The 20,490-nt window shown below is 48.0% G+C and overlaps 1 protein-coding gene and 1 long non-coding RNA gene across 2 annotated transcripts; one reads left to right on the forward strand and one right to left on the reverse strand.

Moving 5' to 3' along the window:
* Window positions 1–14,477: 14,477 nt before the first annotated feature.
* Window positions 14,478–16,179, reverse strand: LOC103630520 (uncharacterized). Its single transcript, XR_555102.4, has 3 exons — window positions 15,603–16,179; window positions 15,352–15,522; window positions 14,478–15,037 (listed from the first exon to the last, which is right to left on the reverse strand). It is a non-coding gene; the product is annotated as an uncharacterized lncRNA (long non-coding RNA).
* A 1,604-nt stretch (window positions 16,180–17,783) lies between these two features.
* On the forward strand, window positions 17,784–18,897 carry LOC100278231 (uncharacterized). The gene is made up of 3 exons (NM_001165464.2): window positions 17,784–18,001; window positions 18,098–18,162; window positions 18,385–18,897. Exons 1-3 carry the CDS (start codon window positions 17,902–17,904, stop codon window positions 18,520–18,522), a joined length of 303 nt encoding a protein of 100 aa, NP_001158936.1. The 5' UTR covers window positions 17,784–17,901; the 3' UTR covers window positions 18,523–18,897.
* Window positions 18,898–20,490: the final 1,593 nt, after the last annotated feature.

The following is a 20,490-nucleotide window of genomic DNA, read 5'->3' on the forward strand; positions in this document are numbered from 1 at the left end:
CAAACCTCGCAGATCTACCCTTACGCTACTATTCACTTGAGTCTCTGACTTTTCACTTAACCCCCTGGATTTCTCTCCCTCTCACCCGCAGTCCCTCCCTCTACTGAAACAGTAGCCGCGGAAAAAGAAAGGGTGGCGCGGCTTACCGGCGGCGAGGGAGTTCCGGCGAGGTGGTCGGTGACGTTCAGGAGGTCGCGACGGTCACGTCGATGTGCGGGTCGGCGTCAGAGGTGGTCGGAGCTCCCCTGGCCACGAACACAGGCGGCGGGGATCGACGGCGACGTCTGCTCCGGCCAAACCACGGCGGCATAGGTCAATTAGGGTGCACGAGGCGCTTCACGGGGTGACACAGAGGCCGTGCGCGCAACGAATCGGGAAATGGTGAAGGGGTTTACCCGGTCCACGTGCGCCGGCGAGTTCTTGAACTCCGGTGAGCGCGATTTGGCTTCCGGTGACGCGGGCTCTCGGTTCAAGCTTGAGCCAAGCTCACGGTCTCACCAGCAGGCTATCTGGGGCTTGAATCGAACGGAGGGGGGCTGGAGAGGGGTTGGCCACGGCGGTGGCGCTCGGGCGGCACTGGCGGGCTGCGGGGAGGTCGCCGGAGGCAATGGCTAGCTCGGGCGAGTCCGGCGAGGTACGGAGGAGGTAACGGGGAAGGCATCCGAGCGCTGGGGCGGGTTTTAAAGGCGCGGACGCGGACGGGGCGCCGACTCCACCGTTTGGCGCGACGCGGGCACGCGGGGCGCGCGCGCGGGCGTGCTCTGGCGAGCTCAGAGCGCGTCGAACACGTGGCGCGTTGCTTCTGCCCGTGTTCTTCGCTCTGCTGAGCGGCCAGGCGTACGAATCTTGCCCTACCGCCTGTGGGAGATTTCTTCCCTGCACCTAGGGCTACCTAGTTCATGTAAGTTCCAAGAGTAGATGTGGTCTGGTTGAAGAGATACGGTAGCGCCAAGTCTTGTCTGTCTGCCCTGCGCAAACCGAGACAAAACCAGTGCCAACCCGTGTCAAATGGTTTTGGCTTGGGTTCAAACTTTTCCAGGGCATTCTAGGGTTCATTTGGCGCCACTTTGTTAATTGGGTCGACTGGTTTTGAAAAGGGGATCAAGGTGAACATGAGGGATCTTTGCTCAAGGGTTGGTTTTTGACTTAGACAAAATCTGCATTTTTCCCTTGTGTTCAACCTTTGGTGATCTTTTTAGGACTTTTCTGAAAACTTTTTGGGGGTACTTCCTTACTATTAATTGTAGGTTATTAAGTATATTACAACTTTTATATTTGGCCCAAACCATGATCATGATGTTTACATGATCTTTTGATCATGGCTTCAATTAGGGTTATAATTGCCTATGGGGGTTTTGCTCTAGGGTTTTGGGAGATCCCCACTTAGATGTGCATGATAAGCTAGGGCATGACATCCAAAGTGGATTACACTTGCTTAGGACCTAGAATTCCAAGTGTGGTATACTTTGCCCAATTCAATCTTCATGTGATAATGGGAAAAAGGGGAAACTCTAGTATGGACACCCTGAGTAACACCTGGGGTGTTACAGCCCTCCCCCCTTAAAGGAATCTCGCCCCGAGATTTAGGTAGAGTCCCTTGGAGGGTGCTTGAAGGTGTGCTGGTGTTGCTTTTCCTTTGCACTTAAGTTTCTCTTGTTAACTGCTCTTCGAATGTCATCCTCTTTGCAACTTCAGAAGGAAGCCCTTCTTAAGTTAAATCCACAACTTAGACTATCCTTATTATCTAAGTTTTTCTTATAATTGAATTCAAAGGGCAGGTGGGGGTGGGGTTTTCGGGGTTACATACCGACTCCTTTGGGTAGAAAGTCGGGGAAGCGAGAGCGTAAAAAAAATCCTCAGTCTCCCATGTAGCTTCTTCCGATGAATGGTGACTCCACTGAACCTTATACATTCTGACCGACCTTGCCCGAGTTGATCTCTCCTTTTGATCTAATACCTTGACGGGGTACTCTTGGTAGGATAAATCTGGTTCTATCTCAATGTCTGGTTCCGGGAGTACTTCAGTGGGTAGACGAACGCATTTCCGCAGCTGAGATACATGGAACACATTATGAACTGCCGACATGTGAGGTGGCAATTCCACTTGATAGGCTACGGGTCCACAAGCCTCCTTGATCTCGTAGGGTCCAATATAGCGAGGAGCTAACTTGCCTTTGATCCCGAATCTCTGAACACCCTTGGTGGGCGATACCTTAAGATAGACATGATCTCCCACCTCAAACTGTAGAGGCTTCCGCCTCTTATCATGATAGCTCCTTTGCCTGGCCTGAGCAGCTTCCAAGTTCTTGGTAATGACCCTGACCTTTGCCTCTGCCTCGAGTACCAAGTCTGGCCCAAAAATTTCCCTTTCTCCTACTTGAGACCAATTTAGTGGGGTCCTACACCTTCTCCCATATAATGCCTCAAATGGTGCCATCTTTAGACTTGACTGGTAGCTATTATTATAAGAAAACTCTGCCAAAGACAGACACTTGTCCCAGTCTTTTCCATAATGTAGTGCACATGCTCGCAACATGTCTTCCAAAATCTGATTCACCCTTTCTGTTTGGCCATCTGTTTGGGGGTGATATGCTGAGCTTCGGATGACATGGGTCCCAAGTGACTCTTGCAATTGTTCCCAAAATCGTGCCACAAAAGGTGCTCCTCTGTCAGATACAATGGTCTTGGGAATACCATGCAACCTTACTATTTGATCAACATAAATTTCAGCGTACTTCTCTGCCCTGTGGGTGGTATGCACTGGCAAGAAATGAGCAGTCTTGGTCAACCTGTCCACGATAACCCAAATAGAATCATGGTGCCTGGAGGTATTGGGTAATCCCACTATAAAGTCCATGCAAATGTCCTCCCATTTCCAAGATGGTATGGGAAGGGGTTGCAGAGGGCCTGCTGCCTTCAAGTGACTAGCCTTTATCCTCTGACAAGTATCACACTCGGATATGTACTTGGCAATTTCCCTTTTCATTCTAGTCCACCAATATAGAGATCTGAGATCATGATACATCTTGTTGCTACCAGGGTGCATGGAGAATTTGGAAAGGTGAGCTTCGTCCAGTATCTTCTTTCTAAGCTCAGGGTCCTTGGGAACAACCAATCGATCTCCAAACCATAGAATCCCCTTACTGTCCTGTCGGAAACACTTGTATTTCTCTGCCTTTTGTTTGATCATATCCTTGATAACCTGAACACCCTTATCCTCAACCTGAGCCCTTATGATCTGCTCTTGCAACGTGGGCTCCACCGAGATATAGCTTAGGTCACCTGAAGAAACAACTTCCAGGTTTAATCTGCACAACTCATCACACAGGGTGGTAACTCCCACATCCATGCTCATGCAATAGCACTGGGCCTTTCTGCTTAAGGCATCTGCCACAACATTTGCCTTACCAGGGTGGTAATGCACCTCCAGATCATAGTCCTTGATCAATTCTAACCATCTCCTTTGCCTCATGTTCAGATCTGCCTGAGTGAAGATGTATTTGAGACTCTTGTGATCAGTGTAGATGTTACAGTGAGCTCCCATCAGGTAGTGTCTCCAAATCTTAAGAGCATGAACTACAGCTGCCAACTCTAGATCATGTGTAGGGTAGTTCTGCTCATGGGGCCTGAGTGCCCGGGAAGCATAAGCAATCACTCTGTTCTCTTGCATCAAGACACATCCCAAACCAGTACCAGAAGCATCACAACAAACTTCAAATGGCTTGGTGTTGTCAGGTTGAGCTAACACCGGGGCTGTTGTCAAATGCTGTCTCAAGGTATGAAAGGCATCTTCACACTTTTGGCTCCACTCAAATTTGACTCCCTTCTTCAACAGTTCAGTCATTGGTTTGGCAATTCTGGAGAAATCCGGAATAAATCGTCGATAATATCCTGCCAATCCCAGAAAACTCCGAATTTGCTTTACTGTGGTCGGGGGTTTCCAATCCATCACTTCTTGCACCTTCTCAGGATCAACTGATACCCCATCCTGAGAAATGGTATGACCCAAGAATTTGATCTCCTTCAGCCAGAACTCACACTTACTCAGCTTAGCATACAACTGATGATCACGCAGTCTCTGAAGTACAGTATGCAAGTGTTTGGTGTGCTCGGCTTCGTTCTTGGAATAGATCAGTATATCATCAATGAAAACGACCACAAACTTGTCTAACTCTGGCATGAATACTGAGTTCATCAAATACATAAAATAAGCCGGGGCATTGGTCAGCCCAAAAGACATCACCAGAAACTCATACAGTCCATATCTGGTAGAGAAAGCTGTCTTGGGAATATCACTAGCACGGATCTTTATTTGATGGTATCCTGAGCGAAGGTCTATCTTGGAGAATACCTTGGCTCCAACCAATTGATCAAACAGAACATCAATGCGGGGCAGCGGGTATTTGTTCTTTATAGTTACCGCATTGAGAGGACGGTAGTCAACACACATCCTCAAACTCTCATCCTTTTTCTTCACAAATAAGGCTGGACATCCCCATGGTGAAGTGCTGGGACGAATAAATCCCTTGTCCAACAACTCTTGCAGTTGCTTCTTCAATTCTGCCAATTCCGCGGGAGGCATCCGATAGGGTCTCTTGGAGATCGGAGCAGTTCCGGGTTGCAACTCAATTGCGAACTCAATGTCTCGGTCAGGTGGCATCCCTGGTAATTCTTCCGGGAACACATCCGGGTAGTCACAGACTACTGGGATCTCTTTCACTGGGGACTCTAACATAACAAAGGCACAAGATCGGGTACAACCCTGATTGGGTAAATACAAAACAGTCTCGCCATAAGCAGGGGAATGGATTTCAATGGCTCTGGCTGCAATGTCCAATACTGCCTGATGCCTGGTCAACCAGTCAGCTCCCAAAATAATATCCACGCTATCCAATCCTAAGATGAGAAGGGTGGTTCTAATTACCAGACTACCAAATTTTATAGGCACTTGCCTGTTGATTTGATAAGTGGCAACTCTGCCTCCTGGTGTTGAAATTGTAATGCCCCCATCGGTATGGTGAAAAGGCAACTGGCATTTGGCACTAAACTTGGCACTGATAAAACTATGCGATGCACCCGAATCAAATAAAACAATAGCAGGATAATTCAAAACTGTAAAGATACCAGTCATGACGGGTGCTCCCTCTGGAATGTCAGCCATTGTGGTGAAATTCAGCCTGCCCTGCCTCACTTGCACCTTCTGTCTCTTGCCTTGGTTCTGATTGACATTCTGCCCCTGCCTCTGCTGGTTCCTGGGGCAATTCTTGGCATAATGCCCAGTGTTGCCACAAGTGAAGCACCTGTTGTCATTGGCTTGGCGGTACTGCTGCTGCTGATTATTCCGCTGTGCTGGAAATTGATTGCAGTTGGGTGCCTGCTGCTGCTGTTGCTGAGGTCGGATTACCCATCGCCCTTGCTGCTGTTGGGGTCCCCTGCCCTGGGGGTCGGACACAATCCGGAAACGCTGTGGCTGAGCTGAGGGTCCTGCCACAGGGGTCTTCCTTTTCTTCTCTGCCTGCCTAGCTGTAATGCAGTCCTCTTGGGAGATAGCCATGTTGACCAACTCATTGTAGCTGTTGGCCCTGACGGTGTTGAGACGATCCCGGAGCTTAGTGTTGAGCCCCCTTCTGAATCTGTCCCTCTTCTTCTCATCTGTATCCGCATGATATCCCGCATACTGGCACAAGTCGTTAAAGGCCTGGGCATACTGCAACACTGTCCTGTTGCCCTGAGTGAGTGCCAAGAACTCATTGAGCTTCCTGTCCATGATCCCGGCTGGTATATGGTGTCCTCTAAAAGCTGCCTTAAACTCCCTCCACTCCACCTCTCGGTCCTCTGGCTGCATAGCAAGAAAATGATCCCACCAAGTCCTTGCAGGTCCGCGAAGCTGCTGGGTGGCGAACCTGACTTTGGTGACCTCTGAGCAAACTCCATGGAGTAGTGGGAATTTGGATTCCACCACTCGCAGCCATACATCTGCGTCAAGTGGGTCTTCCGCCCTTGTGAACAGTGGAGGCTGGGTGATGAGGAATTCCTGATAGGTGGCCGCCGCGGGGTGACGCTGGTGGTCTCCACCACCATAATGCTGGGGTGGTGGCTGTCGTTGAGCCAGCTGCCTCAGGATCTCATTCTGCTGAGCCATGAGCTCCTGCAGAGTGGGAGGTGGTGGTGGCGGTGGAGGAACGCGCTCGTTCTGGCCACGACGCTGCCTCCCGGCCATCTGAAAAACCACATACTTACTTAACACCACAGTTCCAATTTCAAGATTTTATCATGGGGAAAAGTTAAAAACAGCATAAAAGAACTGACTTCAACAAAAGGGATTCTTTAAGAGGCATAAATTCTTCCTTCCAATTTAAACTGATAATAGCATCCATCAAACAAGCCCCCAAAAGAGTTTAACACGGTTACATCAGATTGTTCCACAATGACTCAACTCTATCTAGCCTAGTACCCCAAGGGTGCAAAAGCTAAGCTAGCTGCGAGGAGTCCGACTGTCCAACTTCTAAGCCTATCATGGACACCTAGTGAGCGAACGAGGCAACACTTGACTCGGGGGAAGGTGGTCTTCCCGAGCCAGCAGTGTCCACACTGGAGGCAGGCTCATCTCCTCCCTCAATGTCGACGTCCTCGTTGTCCTCCTGGTCCTGGATCTCCTGGTGGTGCATGTCCAGGTGCTCATTAGCCTCAGCAAGCTGCTGCTGAGTGTTAATGAGCTGATCCTCGAGAACCTCGATGGTGTTCTCCCTGGTGCCCACCAGCTCCTCCAACTCCTGAATATCCGTGGATAGCTGCTCCACCTGCAAGTCCTTTTCCACCATTTCCTGAGATAGGTCAACCACAAGCTCCTCTCGGTTATCCAGCGTGATCTTTGTTGCCTCCAGCAGTGCCATCAAATGGGACATGGCCTCACCGCGCATCACCTGCAGACGGTACAGAGCATTCATGCACCGTACTGTCAAGTGCGCAGTCTGACCTGGGTAGATGGCCCAGATGTCCTTGGCATGCTCCACCCGATCCTTCCACATTGGGTCGTCCTCCTTCTCAGCGGGGAACAAGCCAATGGGATGGGTAGCCAGCTCCAAGGGATGGAACCCGCAGAAGGTAGTCAATCCATGCAGAGCGATCGCCTCGATCGTGTCCTCTGCCCGGTACCCGAAAGACTCTGAGTCCAAGGAGCGCCAGCCTGGCTGCAGGGGATGAGGCTCCAAAGTCATCCTCACCCTACAGCGGGGCACTCGGTGCTTCTCGAACTGCTGCACCGCGTACTGAGGGGGTGTCGTGTATCCAGCTCCCTGAAGTACCTCCCACAAAATGCGGGGAAAACCCTCTCGTGCAAGTCCGTCAGTGTGGGTCAGTGTATTTCCGTCATCGGAGGATCCATGGGAAGTCATCTGTGTACGGTTAAGCGTAAGTAACGAAAAAGAAGTATATAAAAAAAAGAACAAGGAAAAGAAAAACAAATTTTTAGCCTTTCTCTAGTTAAGTAAAAAGGCACTAGGGACCTAGTTGGTTGTTATCTTGTTTTTAAGTCCTTTACTCAGTTATCCAATTGCTTAATTATGAATGCATGCATGCTCGTCCTGAACGACCTCACAACAAGATAAAAGGAATAGGGAGGAACTCCCATCCTGTAAAAGTGGCCTGTAGGGCCTAGTTACTTAGCCACCTAGCTACCCTTCTATTATCTTAAGGCTTCACGTCCTAGGTCTATCCTGCTCGTCCTACTATCTATCCAACCTTGTTTCTATCAAGTTTTTATTTAGAAAATCGATGGTATTTACATTTTATTGATTCCTCTGTGGTGGTACAAGCTCCGATACCAGCTGTGGCGGAACTGCCCGAATTATTCCGACTTAAGTGTCCAAGTCCCGCCTTAGAGGCTAGACCACACTTAAATGGGAATAACCCGTCAATCCCTCGGATCTAGTCCGACACGGCCACTGACAGGATCAAGTACCACAATCTCACTCGAAGGTGAGTCACAGAGCAAATACAATAAAGCATAAAACCATACATGCCATAATGTTAAATTATTACATCACCATCATCATCATCGGAGTTTTTGCAAAAGTAACCATCATTGTTTGAAGTGCAGCGGAATAAAACTAACGATAATTAAACAGAGAGATGGGGAAGCCTGTCCCATCACTCCTCGTGCTCCTCCTCAGCCGAGGCAGGGTCCCACTCAACAGTCCAACCCGGTGGCAAGGTGGACGGCCAAGTTATCCCAGCAACCATCTCCTCCAGAGAACCTGTAAAAATTATGCCACAAGCAAGGCTGAGTATACTAATACTCAGCTAGACTTACCCGGTGTGAGGAGTCTACTCCTCTACCTCTAGACATGCAGCTGTTTGGTGTGGGGTTTGGTTGCCAAAAGCACTAGCTGAGTTTCTAAATCAAGATTTTAACTTAGTCAAAGTTAAGTGTGACTCTCTTAAGGCTAAAAATGTACTATCTAGTCATACAAAGTAGCAAACATTTTAGCAATCAACATCTTATATCATCTCTGCATCATTCCACTTGTTACTCAATGTAGCAGCATGGATCAAGCAGTCTCATTAGCTGCGAGAAGCAGACGATTCGAATCGAGTTTTTATCCTTGCAAGGTAAACCTAAACACACGACATGTAGGGGCACTCCGTCCCCACACACATCAACCGTCCCCATCGATTCCCTGGCAACAGAAAGGGGCTCACCGCCTTGGCGTACAATGCCTCACTGACCCCGACTGGCCGTCGTGCAGTGACCGCACTTGTACCCACCATAACCGGAATGGGAGACCTCGTCTCAGGTCACGTGAGGAGGGCAATCTGCGGGCAGGTTCACTCAGGTACTAGGCTTACCGATTTACCATATTTCTCGGCATGTGCTTAGTACGTTCAAACGCTTGACTCACGGTACCACACCTTAATCCTTATTCAAATTTTCATCCCGTGAACAACCAATCCCCATGGATTGTTGCCACAAACCAGCATCAGTATGATATGAAAGTGGGTACAATCAATGTCCTGACCTCGCGCGAGTGCTAGAAAAATCACTCGACTTCTACCGAGATCCTAATTGAATAAGCAGCTACTCGACCTAGCATACTAGTATTCATCTCAATAGGATTCCTGAGATCATGCAACTAGGGTTTCATACAACTCCTACACTTAAGTGCACAATCAAACCTACAATCATTAAATGAAGTAAAATAGCATAAATAACAGGTTATGCATAAAACCGGGGCTTGCCTTCCAAAGCAGTGGCAGGCAGGTCCTCTGGTGCAGGCTCGGGTGCTGGATCTGGGGCTACCTCCTGAGCAGCTCCTTGCTCCGGCACGAGGATGTACTCTCCGTCAGCAAGATTACAGTCTATCGAAATGCAATGAACATGTATGTCATGATTATGCATGATTTAATAACATTATGCAAAAGAAACTAAGTCGAGAAGTAACTTAGGGTTTTCTTAGTTATGCGGGGCTTCTAGTGGTACATAGATAGACTTATTACTCTGTGGACTTAGGTTTTCCTTTAGGACAACATATTGGTTTGGTATTGCTTTGATATATTTTTGTGGGCAGCAAATAAAGTTTTTAGGGACAACCTTTATTCATATTTTTCCTTTCTCTTTCCTTAATTTCCATTTAGGGTTTCTAGGGTAGGTTTGAACTACAACAGGGTTTTAATAATTTCCAAAAATTCTGTAAAAATTACAGTGGGTTGTCACTAGCTATTTTAGCTTGTTTTAAGAATTTGAGGCTTAAAGTATAAAAGTTAGGCCTTAGACAAAATAACAAAAGTTAGGCAAAAAGGGCCACTTTACACTACACCTCCTAGTTAGGGGTAGGTTCTGTCCTAAAGGTTATTTTTGTTGACATCCTTTGATAATAATAGGTCTTTGTGCTAAAAATCACAGGAAACTAAGGGGTGGTTATTTAGCTATGATTTTCTTAAGTTTAATGTCAAAAAGGCACTTTCTACTACATTATTATTTGAAAAATATCAAACAGCAGATTTCTTATTTTTCCTAAGTTCTTTCTGATAAAACAATAGTTATCCCAAGGGTGGGGGTGTTTTTACCTTGGGGTCATTTTTGTAGGGTTTTACTAAGTTATCCTTGTTTTAATAAAATAAAAGATATCCTCCTCAATTTGTACTAACCAGGGTATGATATATTTTTCCAATGAACTATATTGAATAAGTAACCTAACAAAAAAAGAAGTGCTCTCTGGTTCATTAATTAAGTTGCATTTTCTATTTTCCTCATCTTTAAGCATATTTTAGAATAAAGGGTAAAACTAACTTAAATGGAGTGGACAGAGGTGCTTAATATTTTTAACTAGGTCAGAAGGTAGATAATAACTTCTCTAAATTTTTCTAACCTTAGTTAAATAATACAACCATTTTTCTTGCTATTATTAAGCTTTTGGTTCAAACTGTAATTAAATCAGGACCTTACATTTTTCTATAGTACTTATGGGGTTTTATATTTTTCTTAGACAGGTTACATTATTTAGAGTCTGGCAAAATTAGTTTGACCAAATTTGGGTAAACCAAACAGAAGTTATGGGTTTTTAAAGTTTCTGTTTGAATTTAAATCAGGTTTTAATTAAGTTCTTCTGGAAAAACAGTTTGCGCCGAGGCCCCTGGGTTTAAACTGAATCAAACCTCGCAGATCTACCCTTACGCTACTATTCACTTGAGTCTCTGACTTTTCACTTAACCCCCTGGATTTCTCTCCCTCTCACCCGTAGTCCCTCCCTCTACTGAAACAGTAGCCGCGGAAAAAGAAAGGGTGGCGCGGCTTACCGGCGGCGAGGGAGTTCCGGCGAGGTGGTCGGTGACGTTCAGGAGGTCGCGACGGTCACGTCGATCTGCGGGTCGGCGTCAGAGGTGGTCGGAGCTCCCCTGGCCACGAACACAGGCGGCGGGGATCGACGGCGACGTCTGCTCCGGCCAAACCACGGCGGCATAGGTCAATTAAGGTGCACGAGGCGCTTCACGGGGTGACACGGAGGCCGTGCGCGCAACGAATCGGGAAATGGTGAAGGGGTTTACCCGGTCCACGTGCGCCGGCGAGTTCTTGAACTCCGGTGAGCGCGATTTGGCTTCCGGTGACGCGGGCTCTCGGTTCAAGCTTGAGCCAAGCTCACGGTCTCACCAGGAGGCTATCTGGGGCTTGAATCGAACGGAGGGGGGCTGGAGAGGGGTTGGCCATGGCGGTGGCGCTCGGGCGGCACTGGCGGGCTGCGGGGAGGTCGCCGGAGGCAATGGCTAGCTCGGGCGAGTCCGGCGAGGTACGGAGGAGGTAACGGGGAAGGCATCCGAGCGCTGGGGCGGGTTTTAAAGGCGCGGACGCGGACGGGGCGCCGGCTCCACCGTTTGGCGCGACGCGGGCACGCGGGGCGCGCGCGCGGGCGTGCTCTGGCGAGCTCAGAGCGCGTCGAACACGTGGCGCGTTGCTTCTGCCCGTGTTCTTCGCTCTGCTGAGCGGCCAGGCGTACGAATCTTGCCCTACCGCCTGTGGGAGATTTCTTCCCTGCACCTAGGGCTACCTAGTTCATGTAAGTTCCAAGAGTAGATGTGGTCTGGTTGAAGAGATACGGTAGCGCCAAGTCTTGTCTGTCTGCCCTGCGCAAACCGAGACAAAACCAGTGCCAACCCGTGTTAAATGGTTTTGGCTTGGGTTCAAACTTTTCCAGGGCATTCTAGGGTTCATTTGGCGCCACTTTGTTAATTGGGTCGACTGGTTTTGAAAAGGGGATCAAGGTGAACATGAGGGATCTTTGCTCAAGGGTTGGTTTTTGACTTAGACAAAATCTGCATTTTTCCCTTGTGTTCAACCTTTGGTGATCTTTTTAGGACTTTTCTGAAAACTTTTTGGGGTACTTCCTTACTATTAATTGTAGGTTATTAAGTATATTACAACTTTTATATTTGGCCCAAACCATGATCATGATGTTTACATGATCTTTTGATCATGGCTTCAATTAGGGTTATAATTGCCTATGGGGGTTTTGCTCTAGGGTTTTGGGAGATCCCCACTTAGATGTGCATGATAAGCTAGGGCATGACATCCAAAGTGGATTACACTTGCTTAGGACCTAGAATTCCAAGTGTGGTATACTTTGCCCAATTCAATCTTCATGTGATAATGGGAAAAAGGGGAAACTCTAGTATGGACACCCTGAGTAACACCTGGGGTGTTACACTAACTTCCTAGAGCCAGCCGTAGGAAGTTAGATTTTCGTTTGACTTGTCAACAGCTGAAACCTAACTTCCTAGAGGAGGCCGTAGGAAGTTAGATTTTCATTTGACTAGTCAACAGCTAAAATCTAACTTCCTAGAGGAGGCTGTAGGAAGTTAGTTAACTTCCTACGGGTTTTTAACTTCCGACAGTTTTTATAAAAAACCATAGGAAGTTATGTTTATTTCCTAGAGGTACCAGTTGCCTCTCGGAAGTTATTTATTTCCTACGGTTTGTTATAAAAGCTGTAGGAAGTTAAAAAACCGTAGGAAGTGTATGATTTTGGTGTAGTGCTCTGCCTCTCACGGCTCTTGCTCTTGCAAGAGTGGAGGCTAAGGAAGGATGGATCACGGCGTGGGCATGAGATTCGACGATTGTTCGAGTCGTTGGTCCGTTGCTGCTCGTCGCCGGCGCGGTGGGCGGGCGGACGTGCGGCAGCGACGACGTGCCACATGAGATGTGACGAGCCAATTCAATTCGTAGGATATATAGAGAAAGGGAATGGATGAGGTCGTCGTCATCATGCTCGCTCGATCTCCTTTTTTTATTATTTTAGCTCTTTTGGGTTTTATTTTCATAAATACGCTTTTTTCAGTTTCATTTCAAAAAATGAACCCTCACCTCGGCATCATCACTATTGGCGCCGAGCTACAACGTATCGGCGTCAATTAGTTTGGCTTGTACATTTAAGAGTTGACGCCTACATGGATCTGTCGTGGCAGCACCTCGGCGCCGACCTTAAATTCATAGTATCTACTCGCGAGACCACAAATTCTGCTGGACTAGTCCTGCAAGGATGAGTGTAAATAACTCAGCTCAAACGTGCAATTTGATATCCATTGATCCCAAAACATCCTTTTATAATATAAGGGAATCATGCACCAATTAAGTAACGGATTGCAATAGCCCTGCAACTAAAAGTGAACATAGAAACAGTTTAACCAAGCTCATTATTCCTTGCAAACCTCGGCTTGTAGTAGACAGTGAACATACTACCAATGTTCACTGCATGCCATGCTGTTGCAAGAACACCAAGATACATACTGTGGCTTAATATGACTGAAGATGGGATAGTGGTTTGGTGCCTCAGTGCACGCCGAACTCCAACACAAACTACAAGTGCGCTCACAAAAACATTCCAACCACTTTGCAGGAGATGTCTTTGTGGCTGATTTGATGTAAATCAAATGCTAAGTTGTAAATTTTAACAGGTATAAGATCATCAACTATCCAAGTTACAATTTAGGTCACCAACAATAGAACACAAATTCATAAACCAAATAAACTAAGTATGAAGAAGAATCATTGATAAAATGACTGCTATCATCCAAAAATCAAAAAACTGACGGCCGAAGCGGTATATTTATATGCATGGAGGTCGCCGCCGAGATCCATAGCGCTGACCTTGGCGCCATGGTACTGTCACGTCGTATCCACGTAGGCGTCGACTCTTATATATACACGTCAAATTAATTAATTGGCGCCAACACGTTGTAGCTCGGTGACAATATTGATGACGCCGAGGTGAGGGTGATTTTTTAAAATGAGACTAAAAAAGCGTAATTGTGGGAATAAAACCCTAAAAGAATTAAAATGCAAAAAAGACGGCTGGATCTCATGCCTTGCCCTTGGAGTTGGAGCCTTGGAGGACGCCAAGCTGGTGCTGGTCCATGGACTGACTGATCGATCGGGAATCTTTCTGTCCCAGTCGGGCGTGGCAGCGTCACGTACGCCGCCCAACGACGATAGCGCCGGCGGCTTTGTACGCTTCTCGCCCCCGGCCAAAGAAGACCCTGTGCTAAGAGGAGATCTAGGATGCATGGTATAAAAAATATAGCACAAGAAAAGGAGAAAGGGTACCCGAAACTGAGTTCAAGAGACTTAGGCCCTGTTCGGCAGCCCGGTTTTAGTTCCAGGCCAATAACAGTTCCAGGCCAGGTTTTAGTTGATCCGGGTCTTTCACTTGTTCCGGGCCTTTCACTTGATCAGCCCAGGTTTCAGCTGGAATAATTCTCTGTTGCTCTGTTCGGTAGCTTAGGATCGGAGCTAAACTGACATACTGTGATTTGCCGAGTTATTTCTGACATATAGCTAAACTGACATATTAGCTAAACTGGGATCACAGTTCTCCGAATAATTCGATAGATCACAGTTCTCCGAATTATTCCTGAGACATATATCTAAACTGACAGATCACAGTTCGGCAGCTGGAAAAATTCACACATAGACAGATCACAGATCGCAGTTTAAAAAACAACTGATATATGTTTTAACCAATATAAAGTTACAAATCACAGATCACACATAGACAAATCATATATCACACCTAGGTTCATCATAAACATATACAAGAAGAAGTTGCTGAATATACAGACTTGCACAGACCGCTCCTGGCTACTACTAGGTTCAGTGAAAATAAACACATCACCTCGTGCATTTTTGGGCTAAACAATCTAAGGACATTTTATGAGAACTCATCCGCTTCAACAACTTTCAGACAGTTGTTCTCATGGAAACCACGAGTACTCTTCTACCTCCTCGAGATTTCGTTTGGACAAGTACGTGAGCAAGACCACCGATGAAAGAACCTGCATTGACAACCATTGGTGCTGGCCTTCGTTGATGCATCACGTATCAACATTTCTCTTCCTTGAGCCCTGTCATTCAGTCACTGTCCCAACCTTCATCAGTATTCTTCTCCGTTGCCAATGTTTTCCCTCTTGTCATCACTATCCTCACTGCTGCTGTCAAAATTCGGGAAACTCGCCTTTGGGGCTCTTGAGTTCGCCTCTTCCCCCTTGTAATCTGACACCCACAAGTCATCGTCATCAGCGTCTAACTCATCACCGTTGCTGCTGCCTCTGGACATAGTGCCATCGGAAAGCATCGACTGAACTCCCTGGAATCCGATTAGACCCTCTGCATCCCCTAGGAACAGAAATCTCTCTGCCACTGGATCTGCTCCTCTCATTCCTCATCGGAAGCATACCCTCTCATCCTCGTCACCACCGGCCACGGCCGGCCTCCACCGCCGCCTGCACACCGCTCGCTACTCTCGCCCCCCTTCCATATCCATCAAGAACAAGAAAAAAATGAGGATGGGAGAGCTCAATACTCACCGGTGAGAAGGTGCCGGGGAGGCTTGCCGTCGGGGCTGCGCGGCGCCGGCCCGCCGTCACCTCGCGCCGCCACGCAGTGACCTCGCACCGTCCTCATGCGTCGCCAACGTCTCGCCGTCGCTTTGGCCAGGAATCGATCCGGAGGAGACGAGGCCAGGGTTTGTGCCGGTCCTTGGAGGGAAGAGAAAGTCAAAACCGGGCCGAGTTTACTTCCGGTTCAGGCCCAAACGAACGGGAATAGTGATACCTACCAAATTCCAATCCGCAATCCGACGGAAACGAACGGGCCCTTAATAGAAGTGTTGTTCACACGGCCAGCCCGGATCGAAGCCGGCTGCCAATACGCCGTCGCTGTCCCCGCCGGCCCACCGCTCCACCGGCCGCGCATTGCGCCGGTTGTTTCGCCGTCGGAACCGGCCGGTTCCCAGCCCGGATCATCAGTCGAGGCCCTCAGTTCTTCGATTCGCCACTGTGGGCCTGTGGCTGACCGGCCGTCGTGATATCAGTACATGCACGCCTCTTTCCATTCGCAAATCACAAGAGAGACAAGCAACATGCGCGCTCGGGGGCGGCGGCGGCGGCGGCATCGACGAGATGTCGAGGTCGAGAGACCCGCAAAAACACGGGGGGCCGGGGCATGCAAGTGCGGGACCCTGCATGGTCAAGATCCTAAGTACAAAAATAAGTCACTAAGCTCTGACTTGGGAGGCCAGTAGTGGCCAGGCCATGATAGTTGTTTATCGGAGTGAGCCACTACTCCGCAGAGCTAGCGAAGTCAAATGTTGTTGATGGGCAACAAGAGTTCTGAAACGCTTTCCGCTTCCTGAAAATGCATGCAGAGGTCTCTGTCTGTGCGATCGAGTGCCGCGCAGGTCACCGTGCACTACTGTACTTTATATGCCATTTGACAATCGCTAAAAGCTTCCCAAAACGTACAGGAAGCACCACTACTGCGTGAGCTTGGGTGAGACGATAGATGGGCAAAATATCTAGGCGCGCGCCGCAGCCAAACTGGAGCTTGGGAATTGTTGATGCAGTGAGTGCCGGTAGTGCACGTGCCCAATTAGGGTTGATGAGTTTTAAAACACACCAATTTTCCGCCTAAAATTCCCGTGCTACAATAATGCAGTGAGTGCCGGTAGTGCATGTGCCGTTGATGAGTTTTAAAAGTGTCGAGCGATTCACCCATATAACCACCTAAAACATTATCTAATAGACATCGGTGAACTTTCATAGCATTTTTCGTGTAAAATTCGCGTGCTACATGACTTATGGGAATCGAACCCCGACCTCATCCTCGCGTGTAGCCATCTCCACCACTCCGCATATCACTTACTTCATGTCTATATTGCATTTTTGTTTTGTGTAGCCCAGAACCTCATCCTCGCGTGAAGTTCTACAAGTTTTTTTTGGATACTTTTTTCCGTCCGAGATCGTTTGCAAAATTTGCATCTCAAATTTGACAAATCTAGATGCAATTTTTGAGAGCCGAAATGATTTTTTTTTAAAAGTAGTGAACTATAAAGTTTCATAACTTTTAGAGATCTACAACTTTTTATGTTGGTGTTTTTTTTTCGTACAAGGTCATTTGAAAAACTAAAAAAATCAGAAAAAATAGTTTTTAATGACGGTTTTCTAAGGAAGATGTCTATAGAAATCGATTTGTACATACGGTTTCTTAAGAAAACCGAACGTATAAATCATGGATTTCTAATGATAGGTTACTTAATAAACCGCCACTAGAAATACTACTGACACGCTTGATAACCGAAACCTCTATTAAAAACTAAATTGCGCCACAGGTTTAGAACTCTTTTCTACCGGTGTTAAATAGTAAACAAGCCGACACGAGTGAACCAACATTTGTGTACCCTGTCCCAAACATAACTCTAGATATCGAATCTGTCTCTACACGATCAATAAGGAAAAGGACACTACCGTCTACCTCGCCGTCCCTAAGTTGACTATCGTCGTCCTAACGGTGTCGTACTCATTCAATTCAACACCAAAGGTATAACCTACGAGTTATCGTGCATCTAGCGGGTAGGGTTTACAGAGTTGTATTAAAAATTTAACGAGAACGGCTGCTTGTTAATTATATATTGAAAAGAAAGCGAGCCAAGACGACAAGCAATTATTTGTAGCCTGGGAAAAAAACATTATTCGCTGTGTCATAAGACACACACTAGCAATTACGCTGTGCAATAGTGTGAGGAGGTGCTGCAGATCTGTCGTATAGTAGGTTGAACCAGAGTGGCACTGGCATAGTCCCGCTCCTACTAGCTGTCCAAATTTTATATTTCACCTTTCTGGGGGAAAAAGCCGGTAACATTTATTTAGATTTAGACATTTTAGTTGACGTTCAGCAGCCAGACGGACGCCAGTGAGGAACGCCGTTGTTTAAAGCCAGCGGCACGGCAGCAGCACCCGGCGTCATCCAGCAGCCCCATTGCAGTTTCGAGTTCCTGGCTGGTGGCGTGGCACCTCGTTCCCTCCGATCGAGTCCGCGACTAAGATACACCCCGACTCGCTAGCGAGCAGGCAGGCAGAATGGAGCGCCACGCCGAGAAGCCGCTCCTCGTGCTGCCCTCCTGCCTCCTCTTCCTTGTCCTCCTCCTCGCCCCGCTCGTCTCCGCCGTCCCCACGCCAAGTGAGCCTCGGCCATGCATGGCCTCCGCTAACTCCCACCCTCCCCCGCTGTTTCCTCTCTTGGTCTCGGCTGCTGATTTTGCCTGTGCGATCGCAGGAAGCCTGCGCCTGGGGAGCCACCAGCAGCACCCGCCGCCGGCTCTGAAGCTCAGTTACTCTCAGGTACTGGCAATTGGCTGTTTCCGTCAGGTCTCTCCCGCCTGCTGCCGTGTTTCTCCCTCTTGATTTGGCACAACTGTTAGCGAATATACGTACAGAGGTTAATCAATCAATTAACTAATTAATTCAGCGATGGTGGATGGATTCATATGCTTGTCATCTACTAGCTGCTGCTGCTGTAGTCCTGATGACAGACGACTTTGTCTTGGGTTGGGACACACACAGGACACGACGGCGATCGCGGCGGCGATGATGAAAAACACGGGCAGGCCGACGGCGAGGGTGGACGTGGAGGTGAACGACTACCAGCCGTCCGGCCCCAACAACCGCCACGACCCACCCAAGGGTCCCGGAAGACCTTGAACGGGGGCCGGCTCAGCTGGACGACGACCCGGCCAATCAATAATCCAACTCCGTCGTCGTCGTCGTCACACCGGTAGTACAAAGTGCGTCGCTTGTGCTAGCTCCTCTACTCTAGTTCTAGTAGAAATTAAGGTCGTCGAAACAAAGTCACCTAGCTGCGTTTGTATATATATACACCGGCCGCGCGTGTGTATGGCTGTGTCCTGTGTGCAAGGCACATCGGTCATCGGTGCAGTGGGTTGTGTTGTTCTTAGGCTGGTTAATTGGTTGCTGTTCGTCGGAAAGAACTCCACTGCATGCAGATCGATTTGCATCTCCTGCAGCAGGTGCCGGTACAGTGTACCAGCAGATTGAGATTGTCCAGCTTGTTAGTTCTATGCTCCCGATCTTGATATACTTCTATATATCATACTAGTATATCCATCAGCAAAAGCAGCATCATTGCTCCCTCGACCGCCTCACAGATTCACAGGTCACAAGCTCTCATCTATCTGTTGTTTCCGTCACGGCCGCCGCCGCCGCCCGTGACACGTAAGCGTCGCGTTCGCCACTGCTAAGGCAGCGAGGAGAGGCCGACGAGGCAGCAACGACGTCAAGCCAGATGCGAATTCTCCGTGATCGGTGGTGACTCGTGAACGACCTCCTTTTTCTCCTCGCGGGGCTAGCTAGAAAAGAGACCCGACCGCCCGCACGTACGTCGTGGCCGCCGCTCTGTTCCACTCGTGTCCCCCGACACGGCCCCCCGACGCGATGTGAGGTGAGGGGAGGCGTGGCGTCTGGCGAGATGCGAGCTCTGACTTGGGAGGAGGGAGAGCGACGCCTCGCGTCGCGTCCCCCCGTGTGTGTCGTTTCCTCCCGCGTCCTGTCCGATCGCTGGGGTCCTCCGCGCACCGCCCCTGTGGCCTGTGGGCCGGCAGCCGGAGAAAAGGAGGGACCGGTGACGGAGCCACAGGAGCTTTGACACGATGACACAAGCGTCGCTCCTGGTTTTGACTTGAGGCTCCCGTGATCGCGAGCTCTACACATGATGCGCCGGTCCACCAGCTCGAGAGCGGCGGGAGGCGAAAACGACGCGTTGGAGAGCTGACATGTGGAGGGAGGGGATGGCTGCTGCATGCAACGACCACTCGCTTCTGCCTGCCTTGGCCCATCTTCCAACTTGGAGATTCGATGGGATCCTATGCTAGAGAGTACCCCTTCCGTTAAAAATTACAAAAAAAAGTTTTCTTTTGATTTTATTATATACCTAGATATATACTGTATCTATATATATATATATATATTAAAAAATAACTATCCTATGATTAAAATATCCATTTTAATTGCTCCATCTTTAAAACATGTTTCAATAACTATGCCATTTATATATAGAAATGTACCAACGCACGGCACCATTACATATTTCCTTTATACCGCGCAGTACTTTTCAAAACATAATTTATATTATTTAATCGTGAGCCTTTGGTAGATAACATCCAAATGTGAGCAAGTGGTTGTAACATAAGATATATCAGCTTATCTTCATGTTTACTGTTATTGTAAATGTCTAAAAACATCTTTGAACAACTATCTCATCTAAACAACATCTACTTGTGTTATACACAGAAACCCCATAGTAACGCATCGCAACACGTTGCGGGGACAAAGGATAAAAGGATACATATGTTGTCCCAATAGGCACGTCCCGAGTTTTTCCCATTTATATATAGGTTTATTGTTGGACAGTTTGGGTCAATACGGTATGGCCTAGAAACAAAGTATTTGAATAGCCTCGATGAAAGGCCGATCTCGTTTTAAAACATCTCCCTCTCTAACTCCCTTTTTATTTTCCCCATAGTCCTAATTCCTTGCCTTTAGGTTAGGTGGCACTCTCAAAGTTTTCCCGGCAATAGGCGTGTTGCTGCACGTCGTACATCTAGAAAGTCGTATGTTTTGGAAGAAGCTTGTACAGTTTGAAAAGGGGTTTTT

The sequence above is a fragment of the Zea mays genome, chromosome 6, assembly GCF_902167145.1.
Source record: "Zea mays cultivar B73 chromosome 6, Zm-B73-REFERENCE-NAM-5.0, whole genome shotgun sequence".
Taxonomy (NCBI): Eukaryota; Viridiplantae; Streptophyta; class Magnoliopsida; order Poales; family Poaceae; genus Zea; species Zea mays.